The sequence below is a fragment of the Heliangelus exortis genome, chromosome 1 (assembly GCF_036169615.1).
Source record: "Heliangelus exortis chromosome 1, bHelExo1.hap1, whole genome shotgun sequence".
Taxonomy (NCBI): domain Eukaryota; kingdom Metazoa; phylum Chordata; class Aves; order Apodiformes; family Trochilidae; genus Heliangelus; species Heliangelus exortis.
In genome coordinates, this window is record NC_092422.1 from 140,471,849 (window position 1) to 140,488,642 (window position 16,794).

The 16,794-nt window shown below is 36.6% G+C and overlaps 1 protein-coding gene across 12 annotated transcripts in view; it reads left to right on the forward strand.

Moving 5' to 3' along the window:
- Positions 1-16,794, forward strand: part of MYBPC1 (myosin binding protein C1) — a 78,362-nt gene that overhangs the window by 23,273 nt on the left and 38,295 nt on the right. For 6 of the 12 annotated variants that reach the window (XM_071728027.1, XM_071728036.1, XM_071728102.1 and 3 more), the window contains 7 exons: positions 687-728; positions 6,835-6,867; positions 7,246-7,281; positions 11,377-11,481; positions 12,950-13,098; positions 13,455-13,572; positions 14,893-14,941. In XM_071728027.1, the coding sequence (XP_071584128.1) occupies positions 687-728; positions 6,835-6,867; positions 7,246-7,281; positions 11,377-11,481; positions 12,950-13,098; positions 13,455-13,572; positions 14,893-14,941 (532 nt within the window). Of the gene's footprint in view, positions 1-686; positions 729-6,834; positions 6,868-7,245; positions 7,282-11,376; positions 11,482-12,949; positions 13,099-13,454; positions 13,573-14,892; positions 14,942-16,374; positions 16,533-16,794 lie in introns of those variants that run through there. The other 6 variants (XM_071728056.1, XM_071728065.1, XM_071728082.1 and 3 more) reach the window with 4 other exon arrangements.

Consider the following 16,794-nt stretch of genomic DNA (forward strand, 5'->3'; position numbering starts at 1 on the left):
AATACCTCCTATGCAAACTGAATGAGACAGGAAAACAAAGAGAATAGCAATCCTATCAAATCCTGAAATATAACAAAATTTTTATTTTGTTAAAAATACAGTCCTGTTTTTTTCATACTTATGAGGTCAAATAATTCATGTTCACCTGCTTGGAGTAGAGGATAAGCTGGCAAGTCTTCTGATGAAGAAAACTAATAGACTAGATAATGCAATAATAACGATGAAGCCGATGGTAAAGAATTATGAGCACCATCAATACAGTCTCTTCATGTTGTACTTTGTGTTAAGGATAAAACAGCGTGGTGGAGTCCTGGATACCCTTAATATCCCACGTCTGACCCAATTCCATCCAAATTAGCAAGGATGTGTAACCCATTTCAAAGCCTCAAGAACAAGGGATTAACAATTGCTGATTCTCAAAAACCCAGTATTTTTCTTCCACTGGATACAGGAACATCAGTCTTACACAACTCATTGAAAATGGAAAATTAATTGATATGTACAGAGCTGTAAAATGCTTTATGAGATTACAACAGTATTTTACATATACAGATATATCAATAATTCTTTGATTTTGCTTTTTCAAGACCAACAGAACCTAGAATATTGCTGCATTTTTAATGCTGTGTAAGTTTTTCTTTTTACTTTAAGATCCTTTCAAAAATATAATTGTACTTCCTACACAGAGCAAAAAACACCACAGGAGGATGGAAATGAAAAGGATAAAGGTAAGTCTGAGATCGTATTTTTAAAAATGAGCAGTAAAGAGAACATTCTTAAACGATGTTCTGATGCTGGATTGCTTGAGCTTCAATTCAGAATCTTGGTGCTAAATTGCATAAGTGTGATGTAAAGCTTTCTGAAACATTTTCCTGCATGACTTATCCAGAACAAGAAAATGATGATACTTCAGTATCCTCAAAAATTCTACAAATAAGACTGACGCTTTAGCAACAATATTTATATGGACTTCTTAATTATTAGATCAAATTTCAAGTGATTTGCATGAGCAGAAAGAAATGTTTAGGTGAGCCAGGATGTTGTCACTGACCAAGCTTGCTGTAACTCACAGATACTATGCACATTTATAGCTTTTAAATAAAGCAGACAACCTCCTGCTGTCACTCTAAGCTGTTTCTATTCTCTCACAGGAGCTCAATATTGCATGATTTAGCTTTCCACAAAGTCCAATAGATTTTTTTTATCTGAAAAAAAAGAAAATTACACATTTATCTTTCTGTCCTCGTTGAGAGCCCAACATTTAAGCTCATTACAAGTTCTGAAAAATGAGGACCATCTGCTGTGAACAAACATATAAATATTGCACTAGCAATGCATGTAAAAATCAGCTCAATTTTTAATATGTATTTTTTGTGCCACTGAGATTAGACTCCAGCTCTGTTGACAGTTCTTCAAGTCACAAAAATAAGTTTTGAGAGAACTGGGCCAAATTCCACTCTTTTTTGTACTCCCTGTCAGACTAGAATTCAAACAGCTCATCGGCTTATTTCAAAATGAATACTTTTTATTTTCCTTTGGTCTGATAAAAGGCTAAACAAGACTAAAATATACTTATTACAATGGATGCAATGATTGCTGTTCATTTGGCATGGTTATGCTTTTTCATGGCAAATCAAAAAATGGCTTGCTTAAAAATGTATTCTAGCTTTCGGTCTATTCCAGACAAAATCTTGTCTTTTAAACAGACTGGATGCATACTTGACACTTGCAGATTTATTTGGCAAAGGCTTGCATGGCTATTTTTCTCAGCAAAGCCAAAATATAAATACTGAGAGTGTGTGATTCCAGTAACCTTTTGAAAATAAAAAATTTCTGAATCAGTATTCCGTGCATGCTATTTTCCCACCTATCTTTGCACTGAGCAGTTATTTTGACACACAAAATTTCATGTGAGTAATCAAATCTGTCACCCTGACATGGAAACACAATTCAAGAATAATCTGAATGCTTAATAGGAAAAAAGACGAAGGTTTTGCCTCCAGCTACTCCCGCAGTTAGTTCTGCTTGCTTTAATTCTGATATCAGAGAAATGTTTGTTTCCAAACTGAACATGAATGGTGGTTTCCCCACTGAGTACAAGTCTACATGTTCTCGAATAATAAAGAAAATATGGTAGGTATCTTATCAAATACTTCTATTATCTTTTTGTACATTATTATGTCTCTGTTTGAATTGAAAAACACAAGAATTTCCTAAGTGGAAAAATGCTTTCTTGGTGCTTACCCTGTCTGAGAGGATTTTCTTACCAAAGTCATTGTTTGAGTTCCCAGGAAGGGAAGTGTTTCCAGTTTCAGTCCAGGGTGGCAGCAGCTGCCTCAGTAGAATTCCATTGAAGATCTGAATATCAATATGTAGCAGGAATGACCTCCTGCCATGCTCCAGTGAAACAGTCACTGCTGCAAAGCTATGTAGGTGTTGCTGCAAGGTACTCATCAGGAATTTATTTTTTTTTTATATTAGGTATAATGCAGTTGTTTCTATTAACTGCTGTTTTGTTGACCAAGGAAGGGAAAGTGTATTTTCTTAGAGTGATTCCCTCAGGTTTGCCCGCTACAAAAAAGTAAAAATAAAAATAAAAATTAAGGAAATGTGAGCATAATTCACAAAATGGGAAAAGGGTGCATTTTCTCAACCTGTCCTAAATCATTTACACTTGGAAATGAGACATTCAGCGTGGAAATTAGGACAAAACCAGCTAGAGTCTTGTTTTTGTATAAGCTATTCATAAAACTGTTTCTGTAGCTGCAGAAGTACCAGATTTGGATACTTCTTTGAATGGAAATGAGATAGGAAAGGTTTCATATCTGAGTTCCCCCCAGTGATTCCACACTGCCTGTCCTTTAGCAGCTCTGATGTCTTTGTTGAGAATTTAGGAGAAACAGCATCCTGTAGGAACCTGGGGCAGTCCCTTTCTGCAGCACAGTCAGGTGGGGCTGGAACTTGGCATCTAGGAAAGAAAGCTTGGTCCATAATTATGGCCCAGGTGGTTCATAATTCATCTCATTTCTAAGGCAAAGTTAACACCAGAAGTTAGGAAAATAAAGTATGCCTATCTGTGTGTATGTTTTACTGTTCTGTTTTGTTTTAGTAGTCATTGTCTCTGTGAAATTATATATTTATGTTTCTTTATGTTCACTGTAAAGATAAGAAATAGAGGACACTATGTTATCCTGTGGTTATTTTGCTGTAAATCAAAATACTGTGGCTCAGAGCAATAAAGTTTTATTGCATTGAATTATCTTTTATAGCTTGTCTACTTTCAAAAATATCTGAAACAGTGCTGCAAAAAAATCAATATATATGATCATATGTTTTATTTTCAGAGAAAAAAGTGACCCAGCAGAAATTCCACCAAATTAACCATGTTATCCTATACTACTTTGGTTTAAATTCTTCTGTCTTTGTTTTTTAATTTTAACATTATCTTAAAGATTTAATACGGTTATAGTTGTGTTTCCACTTGCTGGAATAATAATTTAATTTTAATATCAATTTGCTCATTCCTTTTTTAGGTCCCATCCATCAATTCAGAGAGCTACTAAAATTTCAGCATGCTCTACTGATACCTTTTTCCCTAGGTTCCATCCAACCATCTACTAAAACATCTGTTTCACTAACGCATTCATCTGTCTACTAAAACTCCCATTGCTTGATGTATGTACTTCATTTACCATCTCCAGAGTGCCAAGTCCCCTTGATGGGACAGCTTAATACCCTTTGAAAAATCAGAGCTGTAATGGGAAGCAATCGAATTCCAACCTCTCAGAAGGGTTAAACTGGGCTCAGTAATTTCCACATAAGCTACATTTTTTCAGACAGTTGGTTGAGTTATTCTGTATTTATTAATGCAAAATGAAGATGAAGGTTCATTCTTTGTGGTGTTTATCTACCTCCTCCTGCCTTAGCCCTGAACACTTGCTGCAGTTTGCAGTAGCACAGGCACTGGAAGTCACCTGCAGATGCAGAATTTATTGTTCCCTACCCTTTTGTTCACGTCTGCCATATCTCTCATGCTATATCTCCTGGTCACCAGTGACTGAGAGCAGGGAATGACAACAAAGAAAGATTAATTAGTTTAACAACTTGATTAAATCAAATTTGAGGTGCTGCTTCAGTGGAGTAAACTCCAAAATTCCCCTATTCTGTTCTGTAGCAGCAGGCTATTGATATTGTCTTCTTTCAAACATCTAAAAATAGACAAAAGTAAAATAATAGATTAATATGATTTTGCCACTTCTTCAAAAGATCAAATTTATCAACAATGTGACTGATAGCAGAATAGCAACTTCCATCTGTTCTATTCTTCTATCTGAGGTCCCTTCCAACCCAGCTAATTCTATGATTCTATGACTCTGTGATCTTTGATAGATTTCAAACCAAGGGAAAGGAGAAGGTCTAAAATCCTTGACACTGGCAGTTTATCTATAAATCAGCATTTATTACTTACATTTTGACAGATTTTTCTACACTGCTGTTGTACTACCAGTCATAAATCCTAATATCAAAGTTGCACTGATTGTGAGTATAAAGAAGTTGTACATCAGGTACTTCTTAGGTAAGGAGTGTTCCTTCCTCCTACATGCAGACTGTCCTCCTCATGGAACTTCAAAAGTCCTGTTTCTCAGTAAATATAATTGTTAGATACAGGAAAGTAAATGCAAATATTGTATTTTAAAATGAAAATAAGCCATAGATTAATAGAAGCCAAAGAACACAAATCTTTATAAAGTCATACATTATGGAGGATACATTATAAAGTAATGCATCCTGTCCATCTACTGATGAATGAAGTGACTTCTTGGTACTTAGCTCTTGTCACATATCAGACTGCTGAATATATTTATTAGAATTTTACTCACAGAAGATAAGGACAGTGAACTTATGATCACAGTCTTGTCACCAGACCTAGCATTTTAAGGACATTTTATCTTGAGATAGAGCTTATTGCTAACATAAGCTGCTGTTCATCACAAAAAATCGGTTATTTAATTTTAATATTTATTCATTAGTCATTTCATTTCATCCTAGGAGACTGGGACATAAGGAGTGAGGGATTGCTATTTACCCATTTGTCAAAACAATCCTGCTAGCATGCATTCCTTTCATCCTCTTCCCATTTGCAGCATATTCAACTGTGCTTTCATTTTGATACTTCTGAATGTTTGCTTGATTTGATTGTGTTTGATGTTAACATTTTGTTTGAAAAATGATAGATTATGCTGGAGAAACAACAACAATCCCTCTGCAAAACCAACACCTTTTTGTTGTTTTAGTTTTTCACACATTTAAAGAAAAGAGCAGTCCTTTAAAATGTGATTATCTACATCATCATGTAGGGTGCATTACACCAAATGTTTTATGCTGATTGATCTTATTTATTTTTTCCTGGCCAGGGGGACTATTTAGTACTTCTCAAGCCATCATCAACTTCAACAGTGACATTGTTGACAAAAAAGAGCTGGAAGTACACTTTATACTATTATGAAATTAAAAAAATAGCAGTGGAATTACTTAGCTTTGTGTTCATTTAGTTGCTAGCACAAAATGTTAAAACATCCGACATAACAATAATTTCTGTGCTTTTTCACTGAAAATCAACATCTTCACCGTCTGTTTATGTCACTGGATGATGCAGGTGGTGGCAACTCTTTGACTTTTTTTTTTTTTTTACCCTGTGAATAAAAAATCATTTTTGTAGCATAACACATTAATCCTTCATGTGTAGGCCTACCTTTTACAACTGACATCCTCTGACATCCTCTTCCCAAGGAATTTTTATAAAGAAGTTTGATCAATCATTAAAAAGGAATGAGTAAAATATAACATCTAAGTAGTTAAATTATATTAACAGGCATTCAGTTAGCCTTCAGTGGTTAATTTAACATTAAAAAATTGATTAGACCAGTATTTACAAAATTGCAACTATATTATAGATGAGGTTTTGTTGTAGTTATTGCACTTGTCCTTAAGAAAATACAAAAAAATTATAACTTTAAGATCAAAATCAAAGGATAATTCCAGAGTTAAACTTTTGATGCTGGAAACCCAAATCTTAATCTAAAAAAAAAAACAAACCAAAACCCGAACCCAAAACAATAAAAAACTTCTCTTTAAAGATGTTGGTTAATACTTTTCTGAAGGTCTTCTAGTTCAGCTGTCATTTCCTCCACTTCGAAATGTTCTCCCGATGTTATCATGGAAAAGTCATCTTTACATTACATATATATTAAATGCTAAATATATCTACCTTATTATAACCCTTCAAATGCTACATTGGTAGTTTTAATTTTTTTTTACCATTAGGTTTTAGGACACTAAGACTTTTTGCATATATTTAGCAGAAACTGATATTTCTGAGTTTTCTAGACAACATCTAAAATTCAGGGAGGTGCAGGAGATTCTTGCAAAGACAGCCTTTATCTCATTAAGGTTTTTTAATAGTCTTTATTTCAGTATTTCAAGTTTAATGCCAAGTTAGTGTTTTTTCTGGCTTTTGATTTATATAAATATATATTTCAATAGATTCTGAGATTAAGCATTTTAAAATATCTGTATATTGGATAACAATTGCTTGTAATTATTCAATACCTGATGATGGACAGCTTTTAGTGTGATTAAAAGGAAATCCATTGGGATAATAATAGTTCTTATTTTAAATTATTCTCCAATGTTATGGTAAAAAATTTGTTTGTATTTTAGATTAACATTTGAATACAGAAATTATAATGTATAAATACAGGGTACTACTTTTAAGTGTTGTATATCCTGATCTAATGATGCTAAATGGATATATGGTGCATATTTTAATTGCAGACATGGACGTCAGAGAAATGGCATCTTCCTCAGGTCAGATATGTGATTGACCTTGATTTAATTGTGGCTTTTTTGTATTTTATGTGGATTACATCTCTAACAAGCAGAACCACTCAGTAACTTTCATATAAACTCATGATTTAATAATAGATCACATTCCACATCTCATTTTTCTTTTACTTGCTTGAAACATTAAGATTACCATTTCAGCTACTGAATTACTCAAAGCTTTCTTCATCAGTTTGAAGCTTCCATTGCGAATGCTCCTGACTCTGGTCAGGATTTCTTTCCCTTTGATTTCTTTCCCTTTCTTTTGCAGGTTTTACATTTTCAAGTAGTTGTTTTAAAGCAGATGATCACCTGTGCTTTCAGTTTCTTTATGTACTTTTTTATTTGTATTTCTTTTCACAGATGAAGATGACACTTCAGTTAGTACTCCACCAGCAGGTTAGGACTGTGATAGAGCTTTGTGTGCGTATGTATGTATGTATTTTTTTCTTGACTATTAATGAAGAAAAACTCCAAACCATGGGGCTGAACTCAAAGCATACTGAGTGGAGAAAGAGTTTAAGTGCCCTGTACAAAGTTAATCTCTGTTCAGAAGCACAAGATTTCCATATCAGATTAGTCCCTCTCCAGTCCTGTCTCAAGGTCCTTGGCAGAACTTCTGCCATTGGAAGGTAAAATACCACTTAGCAGCTCTGAAAGCAACTGCCCTTATCTTTTCCTATCAACAAACATGAAGTCCATTTTTAAGATTAGTCTTGAGATGAAATTCCAGAATTACAAATAAACAAGTTGCCTTGTGACTACAAAGCATGTCTATCCACATAGTTTTCTACCACATCACCTTAGGCCGTATGACCTAGAGGGTAGTTTGAATGCATTGCTCCAAGCCATTGCTGCCAAACTGGTAGATAAAATGCCTTTGTTTTTGGGAGGAAAAGAATAGCAACAGGAGGGTCCATCATGATCTCACAACTACCTGAAAGAAGGGTGTAACCAGGGGGGGGTTGGTCTCTTTTCCCAGGCAACTCTCAGCAAGACAAGAGGGCACGGTCTCAAGTTGTGCCAGGGGAGGTTTAGGTTGGACATTAGAAAGAATTTCTTTACTGAGAGGGTGATCAAGCATTGGAATGGGCTGCCCAGGGAAGTGGTGGATTCTCCATCCCTGGAGATATTTAAAAAGAGTCTGGATGTGGCACTCAGTGCCATGGGCTGGTAACTGCAGCAGTAGTGGATCAAGGGTTGGACTTGATGATCTCTGAGGTCTCTTCCAACCCAGCCAATTCTATGATTCTATGATTCTATGATAGATGTGACATGCATAACATATCTTAATTGTTTGTTTAATATGTTTTTTTAAAAATGGGGAATGAAATAGAGATTTCAGACACTAGAAACTGCTTTGCAGCATGTCAAATGGAAAACATGCTCTCAATTGACTTCATTGCCCTAAATGATCATATTTTCTTGATGTCTACCAAAAGAATTTGCATTAGTAACTTTTGCCTGAATGCTACCTGTAAAGTCAGTGGCACTACATTGATTTACTGTACTAGGGGACCTTATTGGTAAAAGTTAAATATTTAAGCAACATTGGAATAAAAAAATACTAAAATTTAGTTTTAACTATTTATAATTATTTTGCTCAACTTAGATAAATAAATAATTCAAAGTACTGTTCCCTCACATAAACATTGAACAACATAAACCCATCTGTTATTTAGAACTACACGAATTGTGGAGAAAACATCAGCTTCTAAAAATCATCAACCCTTCTAAATAGGAACTACTAAAGAGGAAATACTGAATGGGAATTAAAGAAACTAATTTAGATTTTGTAGGAAAAAGGGGGAAAGATTTCTGCAAATTTTTTTCTCAGCTGTTCACTTCCTTTTTCTTGTATTCAAGAAGTTCCTCATTAGCATGGTCCTAAATATCTAGTCTAAACTTCTAACCTTCTCACAAGAAAACTCCACATTCTTAAAATCTCAATGATCTGTGGTCAGTTGATCTGTTATCTCTGAGTTGGTGTCATCTGAATTGCTCTTCCCTTTCAAATGGGATGTCTAAGCCAGCAGAAAGAAAAGATTCAGGTGAGACCTCCTGAAGAACATGATCAAACACTCCAAAATTTACAAGATGAAATTATCATAAATTCTTTATTTCTTAAAGAGGATATCTAATTTTATTCTCCTTTATTCTCCATGTAACTGTTGCAATGGTTTCAAGTACCAGAGTAGACAGGTTTCTAGCAGCTAAACCAGGAGTTAAGGAAGGGTCATGCATCAGTATTTTACACATACATACATACCTATCTATCTATATCTATTTCCATATGGATAGATACGCAGCTATTCCCTTCCTCCTCAGCCTACAGGAGACTGTAGGAGAATGCCTTCTTCTCACAGCTCAAAGGACGGTGAGGAAAACCTAGCAAAGTCATAACCTCTTTCTTCCTACCCTGGCAGGTAATGCACACTACATCCACTTTTGTGGTTTCAGGATTTGCAGCCTCTGGAACAAACTGAGCAGCAAGCACTTCAACCATGGTTATTGACCTGGCATAGCCACCTATGCCAGGCCCCCAAACCAAAGTCAAACCCATGTTATGTTCTGTTTGTTTAATAAATAGGTAAATGTTAATATCTAAAGGTGATGATAATGAGGTGTTATTTTATGTGGCAATAAATTAACGATTCTCTGTAAGCTTCTTCCATTAATTAATATCCTTTTTCCATTTCATCCTGTGGCACGTTGGGCTTGTCACTGCACATCAGCAGGTCCTGTACCGAGCTCCATCACAATGTTCTGTTCACACCAGTAACTATTGGTTGTTCTTATGCTGTTCCCATGAACTATCATGTTAGACCAGCATAACCTGAACATCTAGATAATAGACAGAACATATATAGATGTGTATCTATATATATTTGTGTTCATGAATGTCTGTGTGTGTTTTCATGTGTATATAAATGTGTGTAATGTGTATATACATGTGTGTATATACATGAATGTCTTTACCTGTCAGAAACATTGTACAAGCAGATGTAGCAGACATATGTAGAGGGGTTAGGGTCACCACCCATGATGTACTGAAAAACTAAAAGGCAAAGACTTTATTGCAAAGCTATCTAGCACCTCTATACCTTTTAAGAATTCCTAATAGAGTTTAGGATAATAAAAACAGTTTGGTTGTATTTTCCTGCAGTTGTCATAATTTGTGTTGCATTTGTGACTGATGGAAATTTTCATGAGTTAAAAAGGTTCCCTTAGCAGTAATCTCTACATAGCAGAAAGACAATTCTGACTTCCAGATAAAGTTTCTACAGAAAATAGGCAGCAAGGAAAGGAACTTCTAATTTCAAGATCAGGGTTTGTCTAAGTGAGAAGTGTTCTCTAACTGGTTCCTCATTTATGGTACATATGAAACCAAAAGACCATTGGATAAAAGCTATTTTTGCTTCTGGAAAAGACTAAAAGTTCAAGTGGGACCAGGGAGGTGCAGCTCTTGTTTGAAAGAGACAGATATCTTTTTTAGTTATAGCTGTACATTTTCACATTTGCTCTGCTCTTCAGTCCAACTATGGCAGTGCTGGCTTTACTTAGTGGTCATAACTCTTCAAAACAAGGATATGCGGTATTTGGACTCCTCCATTTCTCACTTTCAATATGAGGCACATGCTTTGCCTTTCTGTAGAAAGGGAACAGGTAATGGACAGATGTCCACTGTCTTGCTCTCCTTGGGTTTTCTGTTAAGAATTAGCTTTGACCATGGGTTTGCGTGTATTTGCCTGAGATGTAACTGCAGAGCACAAAGCAAAGGCTGTTGAGATGCGGAGAAAGACCAGGAAAGCACAGCCATACTGGTACTGGTACTGGTACATCTCTTACCTGGGGAGATGGCTCACTTGCTGCTTCTCTCAGTACCATTGTTCCTTTTCAGTTCCAATATCCCAGTTTCTGGGGAGGGATATGGTACTGACTGATCCCCAAACCCTCTGCTTCTACCTTGGTAGAAGAGAACACAGTTCAAAAGTAAGCTTCATCCTTGCCCTATTTTGCGGACAAAGAGGAAAAATTAGCTTGTACAATTTACTGAATTTCAGCTCGAGAGAGACCCACCAGAACTGTTCCTCATATGTGTTTTCTTCGTGCTTTTAGCTGTTTGTGTTTTCAGAACCTCCATCTCCTCTGAAAACCAAAGAGCTGACCTTTGTGCGTTGCCTCCGCAAAGCACTCATGGTTGAATGCTGGTGTCATTCGAGTAGCTCAGTCCCCATCCTGGCTGATCAGGTTCCCCTCTCCTTCTCCCCAATAGTTTCATTTTCTGACACCACAGAGGTAGCATTCTTGCAGGAGCTGTACACAATGTGACAGCCAAGCAATGGATGTCAGTGTGAGCTAAAAGTGACATACTTTTCAGGACACCTGGAGAGGTGATAGGGTTAGAGAGTTTATTAAGTTCAGGTAAGTGCATTTTGGAGGGAGCAAAGCACACTCAGATGACGGATATTTCCCTCTCTCTCCGCATCTCAGGATGGCCTGTTGGAGAAGGAGGTCCAGAAGACACAGAAAAACGCAGTGACACCCAAGGATCCACTTTATTTGTCGAAAAACCTCAGAGTGGTACAGTGAGTGTTGGTAAGTGCATGGAAACAAAACCCAAAGCCACTCCCAGAGAGACAGAGACTGAGGCAGAGCCAGGAAAGGTATGTGCAGTTCCTGCGGCACTCCACTTCTGCCCTCAGTCCCAAGCACTTCCACTGATTTTAGTCAGATGTGAATTCTCTGAAGGCAAATAAGACTGTACAAAGAGAAGCAAACCCCAGTGCAAAGCAAGCCCAAAAGAGGACAGTTTACTGAGCACAATGGGCAAGGGGCACAGCTTCTGGAGAAGAGAGTGGTTTACTGTGATGCTGTTGGCTATGATACTGTTACTGAACTGTCAGGAAGATACACTCAAAGGCCTGAAGCATAGCTTACAGATTGTGGGGTCAGATTCTGGATCATAAATTGTAAATTAGACTGATAGGAGCAGTTCTGTAGGGAAGCTGGTAGGGTCACCCACCCTGTAATCATTCTGGTGAACTGGCTCTGGACTAGCTCTGTTTTAGCCTACTGTCTATATACACCTATTAGCAGTTGAAATACAGGTGGTAAACTCACAGATCACATTTTGCACTTCATCTTCACTCCAGAGGAGCCCAGTTCTAGCACTGTGAGGACTTTCTATGCTGTGAACCAGAGCACAGTAAAAGGAGATAGTTAGGATGTTCACTTCCAAACTTGAGCCCTACCATCATAGTGAGGTACTTGCACAGTAAGCAGGGTAGCAGCAATGGTCAGAAGCTCAGCATGGGCTACTCAGTATGTTTGCTCTGTACTTAGATATGCTACAACATGTTCAGGAAGGGAGTAAGGGGAATGTGCATCATGCATGTCTATTGTTTTCTCAGTTTCTGAGTAGAAAACAGCATTTGGGGAGGATTTATTTGTAAACTAAATATAAGGAGTTAGCTGTATTCTCCCCTGGAGCTGATGACTCTTATGATGGAAACTCAGCAGGGGCTGGGCAGTATGGTGTTCTAACAACTGAGCTAACTTTTACTATTCCCAAGTAATTATCTAGAGGAGACTCTCCCCTCCCTTCTCAGATTAGAGAATTAATGATGGAAATGCATGAAGAGCTCTAGGCTTCTTTCCAGAATGGAGTTTATTCATGTTACAGCTTCGTGGTAGCCTAGGAACATCTGTGATTGTTTTAGGCAATGAAATTCAAATATTGGGAACAATTCACCAGTGGAATTTTTGCCTCAACTACTTTATCATGCTTCTCAATATCTCAAGGTCCACAATGACATGGGCAGAAGGCTTCCAGACCCAAAATCGTTAATCTCTTTAATATTGCAGTACTTTCAATGCATGTGTGACTTCATCTGATACTTGCTATTACGGTTCAGATAACAGCACATGGTGACTCTAGCAGCAAGTACTACAAGGAGCAGTAGTGAAAGAAACTTCTACAGATGTCACTGACCAACCACATGCTACACAATGACTGAATTATGTTTTCCTCTTTTTTCTTTTTTTTTTTTTTTTTTTTTTAAAGGTGGGAACATTACATTTATAGCCAAAGTAGAAGCCAAAGATCTTCTTCGAAAGCCAAATGTTAAGTGGTTTAAAGGAAAATGGATGGACCTGGCCAGTAAAGCAGGGAAGCACCTGCAGCTGAAAGAGTCCTTTGAGCGTCACACTAAGGTGCGTCTTTGTTTTTCCTCCTTGTGGGGAAAAAGCTCAAAAGAGAGCTTAAAGATCAGTTTAAAAACAACAGGTAGAAATTCAAGAGCAGTGGATTCTAACCCTGGCTTCCTCATGTTGGTTTTGGTGATGATCTCTGACCCTGAGCACAAGCAGACTTTTCTGCTCTCCCTACCTCAGGAGAAGCAGTGGGAAACCAGATTTTCCATTTCCATTTCTGGTTTTGAATTTCCTTCCAGAGGTCTTTATTAACATTACTACCTTATTCCAGTTTAGGCCTGAAAGTCTAATCTTTTGCCTTCCTCTTCGTGCAAATGTATGCTCTCCACTGATGAACTATTATGTTTGGTTTTTAGATTCACACATTTGAAATGCATATCATTAAAGCTAAAGAAAACTATGCAGGCAACTACCGCTGTGAAGTGTCTTATAAGGACAAAGTTGATAGCTGCTCTTTTGACCTTGAAGTCACTGGTAAGATTACACTTGTGTCTGTAAAGATTTAAAAAGATTTCTTTACTTTTTTCTTTTTTCTTTTTTTTTTTTCTTTTTTTTAACTAGAAATGCCACCTCATTTTGTGCAGAACCTTTAATAAAGTAATGCTTAAAGTGAACATTTCTAGCACAAAGTTCAGATAATTTTCTTAAGTGTCTGTAATTTATTGTTTAAATGAATATTGGGATAGATAGCATGTGAGACATGTATCCGAAAATTAGAAAAGCAGGCAGTTAAAACTAGTACTGAATTCAAATCAGGCTCTGGTACACAAGACAGAGAACAAGGCTTAGGGCTATCCAGGGCTTGGTCTGGCAGCATCTCAGCAGAGGGACATGGAGTGGTAATGGCTCACCAGCCATCACAGCCAGAAAGTTATTTCTTCTGCTCTTGATCAAAATAAAGAACAGCAAAATGTGGAGAGCACTGGTGAATCATGCCTTTGTCAACTTCTGTGCTAAAAAAAAGGCCTTACTCTGGAAAAATGAACTCACAGGCTTATCTTTTCCTTCAAGAGCGGTTTGACAAGCAAAAGAGCACACACGTACCTGCATGTTCAGGCTGAGAAAGATGGGTGTCTTCTGAAATGCCAGGGCCAGCAACCAAAATAATTGTTGACCCTCATATATATATAGCATGCCTGGACTATATAAGGGCCTGGACTGGCCCATTCCCCAGCCAGAGGAAGCTGGTCATAGTTAAGGAGATATTTGATGGATGACTGAGAGCCCAAGGGGCAGAGATAGATGTGTGTAGTCAGAGGTCAGTAAGGCAGTGGCCAGCCTGGTTGCATTCATTCACTGGCTGTGGATCAGAACCATTTAATCCAAGTCAGACTGGCACAGATGGGTTATTCACACAAGGGGGATGCATCCTTGTGATCCCTCTTTGTGTGGGGATCAACAGAAGATAATCAATACAAGGATGTACCTGTGAAGAAGACTCTCTTTGCTCTGATATTTAAAGTACTGAGGAAGAGCCAAGGTGCAAGCAGAAAATAAAGCACAGGGAATGGGAAGACAAAAAGTCCAGAACCTGTGAAAAGAAGGAAAGGGATGGGACAGAAACATCACAGAAACAGATCTATGCAGGACTGCAGAAAGCAGTTCAGAGAAATTCATTCATTAAACTTAGTTTAGTGCTGAGCAGCTTTGGATTTATCGGAACTTAATGCTGAAGGAGCAGCATGAACTGTGGTCAATGGGCAAAAAACTCAACAAATTTCCTACCCCCAATTATAATGATTACACAAATTATGTGAAATCCTAACTATCTTTTTAATTCCTGTTATTCCATAGAATCACAAGCTTCCCAATCCCTTGACATCAGATCTGCTTTCAAAAGAAGGTAACTTCCAATGGTGACCCTATGAAGCTCCTCAATAATGGATTCTGGTAGCATGCATAGAACATGCAGCAGTCCTGGCAGACAGTTGTTTCAAGTACTTTTTTAAAAAATTTTGTAAATAAAGATTAAATAAGTGGGGTTAAGTGTAGTTCATAGTGGATGAAGTGAACCAGTTACAACACACAGACAGTACATATGATATTAAATACTCTACTCTGAAATTACAGTGTCATTGATTTAATTAATTTAATTTTAATAAATAAATACATAGCTTTTTAGAGGTTTATAAAATTACATTTTTGTTCACTAAGATATTCTCCTACATGTTTCCTGAAAGTTGGGACCTACAGTATGGAAGTTCCTGGTATCGATTGAAAGCAGAGAGAAAATTCACACTGATTTCAAGAAAATAGGATCTGGCTTGATATTATTTTACAATTTAAAAGTGTGTGTAATAGTGCAATCAGTACAGAAAACTTACAAATAACATATTGCAGAGGAAGTAGGATAAAACATTGTGTCTTGTGTAATGTATCGGTATAGATGTTATCTTTATATTTTTATTTTACATGGAAATATTTTACAAACAAGAAATGAATGTAATTTGTTAATTTACACAGACAAGCAAAATTGTAATCAAGAAATAACTGCTTTTATTTAGAGGGATTTGATTTAAAGAGTAAGTGCAAAAGGTATTACATTCAAGGTGCACTCCTTTCTTGAGTATATTTTAAAAAGATTGTAATAATCTTTTAATTCTTAATAATAACTCTGCCCAATCAGATGATGATATCCAAGTGTTCTGATTTGCTAATTAATATCTGGCATACAGGTATGAGATGAAATATTGGCATCATTTCACTTAACATTTGCAGGGTTTTGCCCTTTTTTACAAATATTGAGGCTATTTCTTTTGTCAAAATGTGCTTTGTACTAAGGTATTACTGCTTAAGGTCACATTATAGAAAGAAATGCACCTTCACAGGACTGTGATTCTGTCTGTAAAAATGAACAATGTACTGTTTCTTTTTTTAACTGATTTCTCCCTTCATTTAGACAAAGGTTAAATCTTAAGTACAGTGCTTTGCAATCAGTATTTGGCACAGCCCTGCTTTGGTAAAAGCACCACCAAGCAAATCTTTGTTTTACCTTCACAGCGAAAGATCAGCACAAGCCCTTTGTTTTCAAACACATACATTATGGAAATGAAAAACAAAGCTGGTTGTGTTGACTATCTCCCATTTATTTGTGTTACTGAAATCTAACACAAATCTTGGCAAATTTATGTGTACAGTTACAAAAATTTGCCATCAAAGTACAATAACAAGCAATGCAAACCTTTGTGTTATTTTTCACAAGTACCGAAGAAAACATAATTGGTGTGAAAAAGAATACAAGTTTGTGTTGATTTTATACCCTTATTTGTGTGTCTAGACAGTGTTGAGTATATGAGACACGTAGAGCTTCTACAATGTGTGTTTTCTAAGTCTTCCTGTATTAAACAAAGATTTGATCTTTTTTCTATTAATCGCAGCGGTGAAGGACAAGAGGATGCAGGAGAACTTGACTTTAGTGGTCTCCTGAAACGTAGGTGAGAACCAAGTGATGCAGTGAGCAGGTGTGGATTGCAAACCATTAGGTTCGCACACAGAAAGAGTCAGATGTAGCATTAATAACTTCTTAAGAATTTTCTTTTTTTTTTTTTTTTTTTAAAGATTATTCTCATAGTATAATATACAAAAGTTTAATTAATTGTACCTTAAGTGTGCAGAAAAAAAAACAACTCAGATTTGACTGCGCTGGGATAAAAGTGAGCCACAACCTAAAGAGGCCACTAACATTTAGTTTACTTG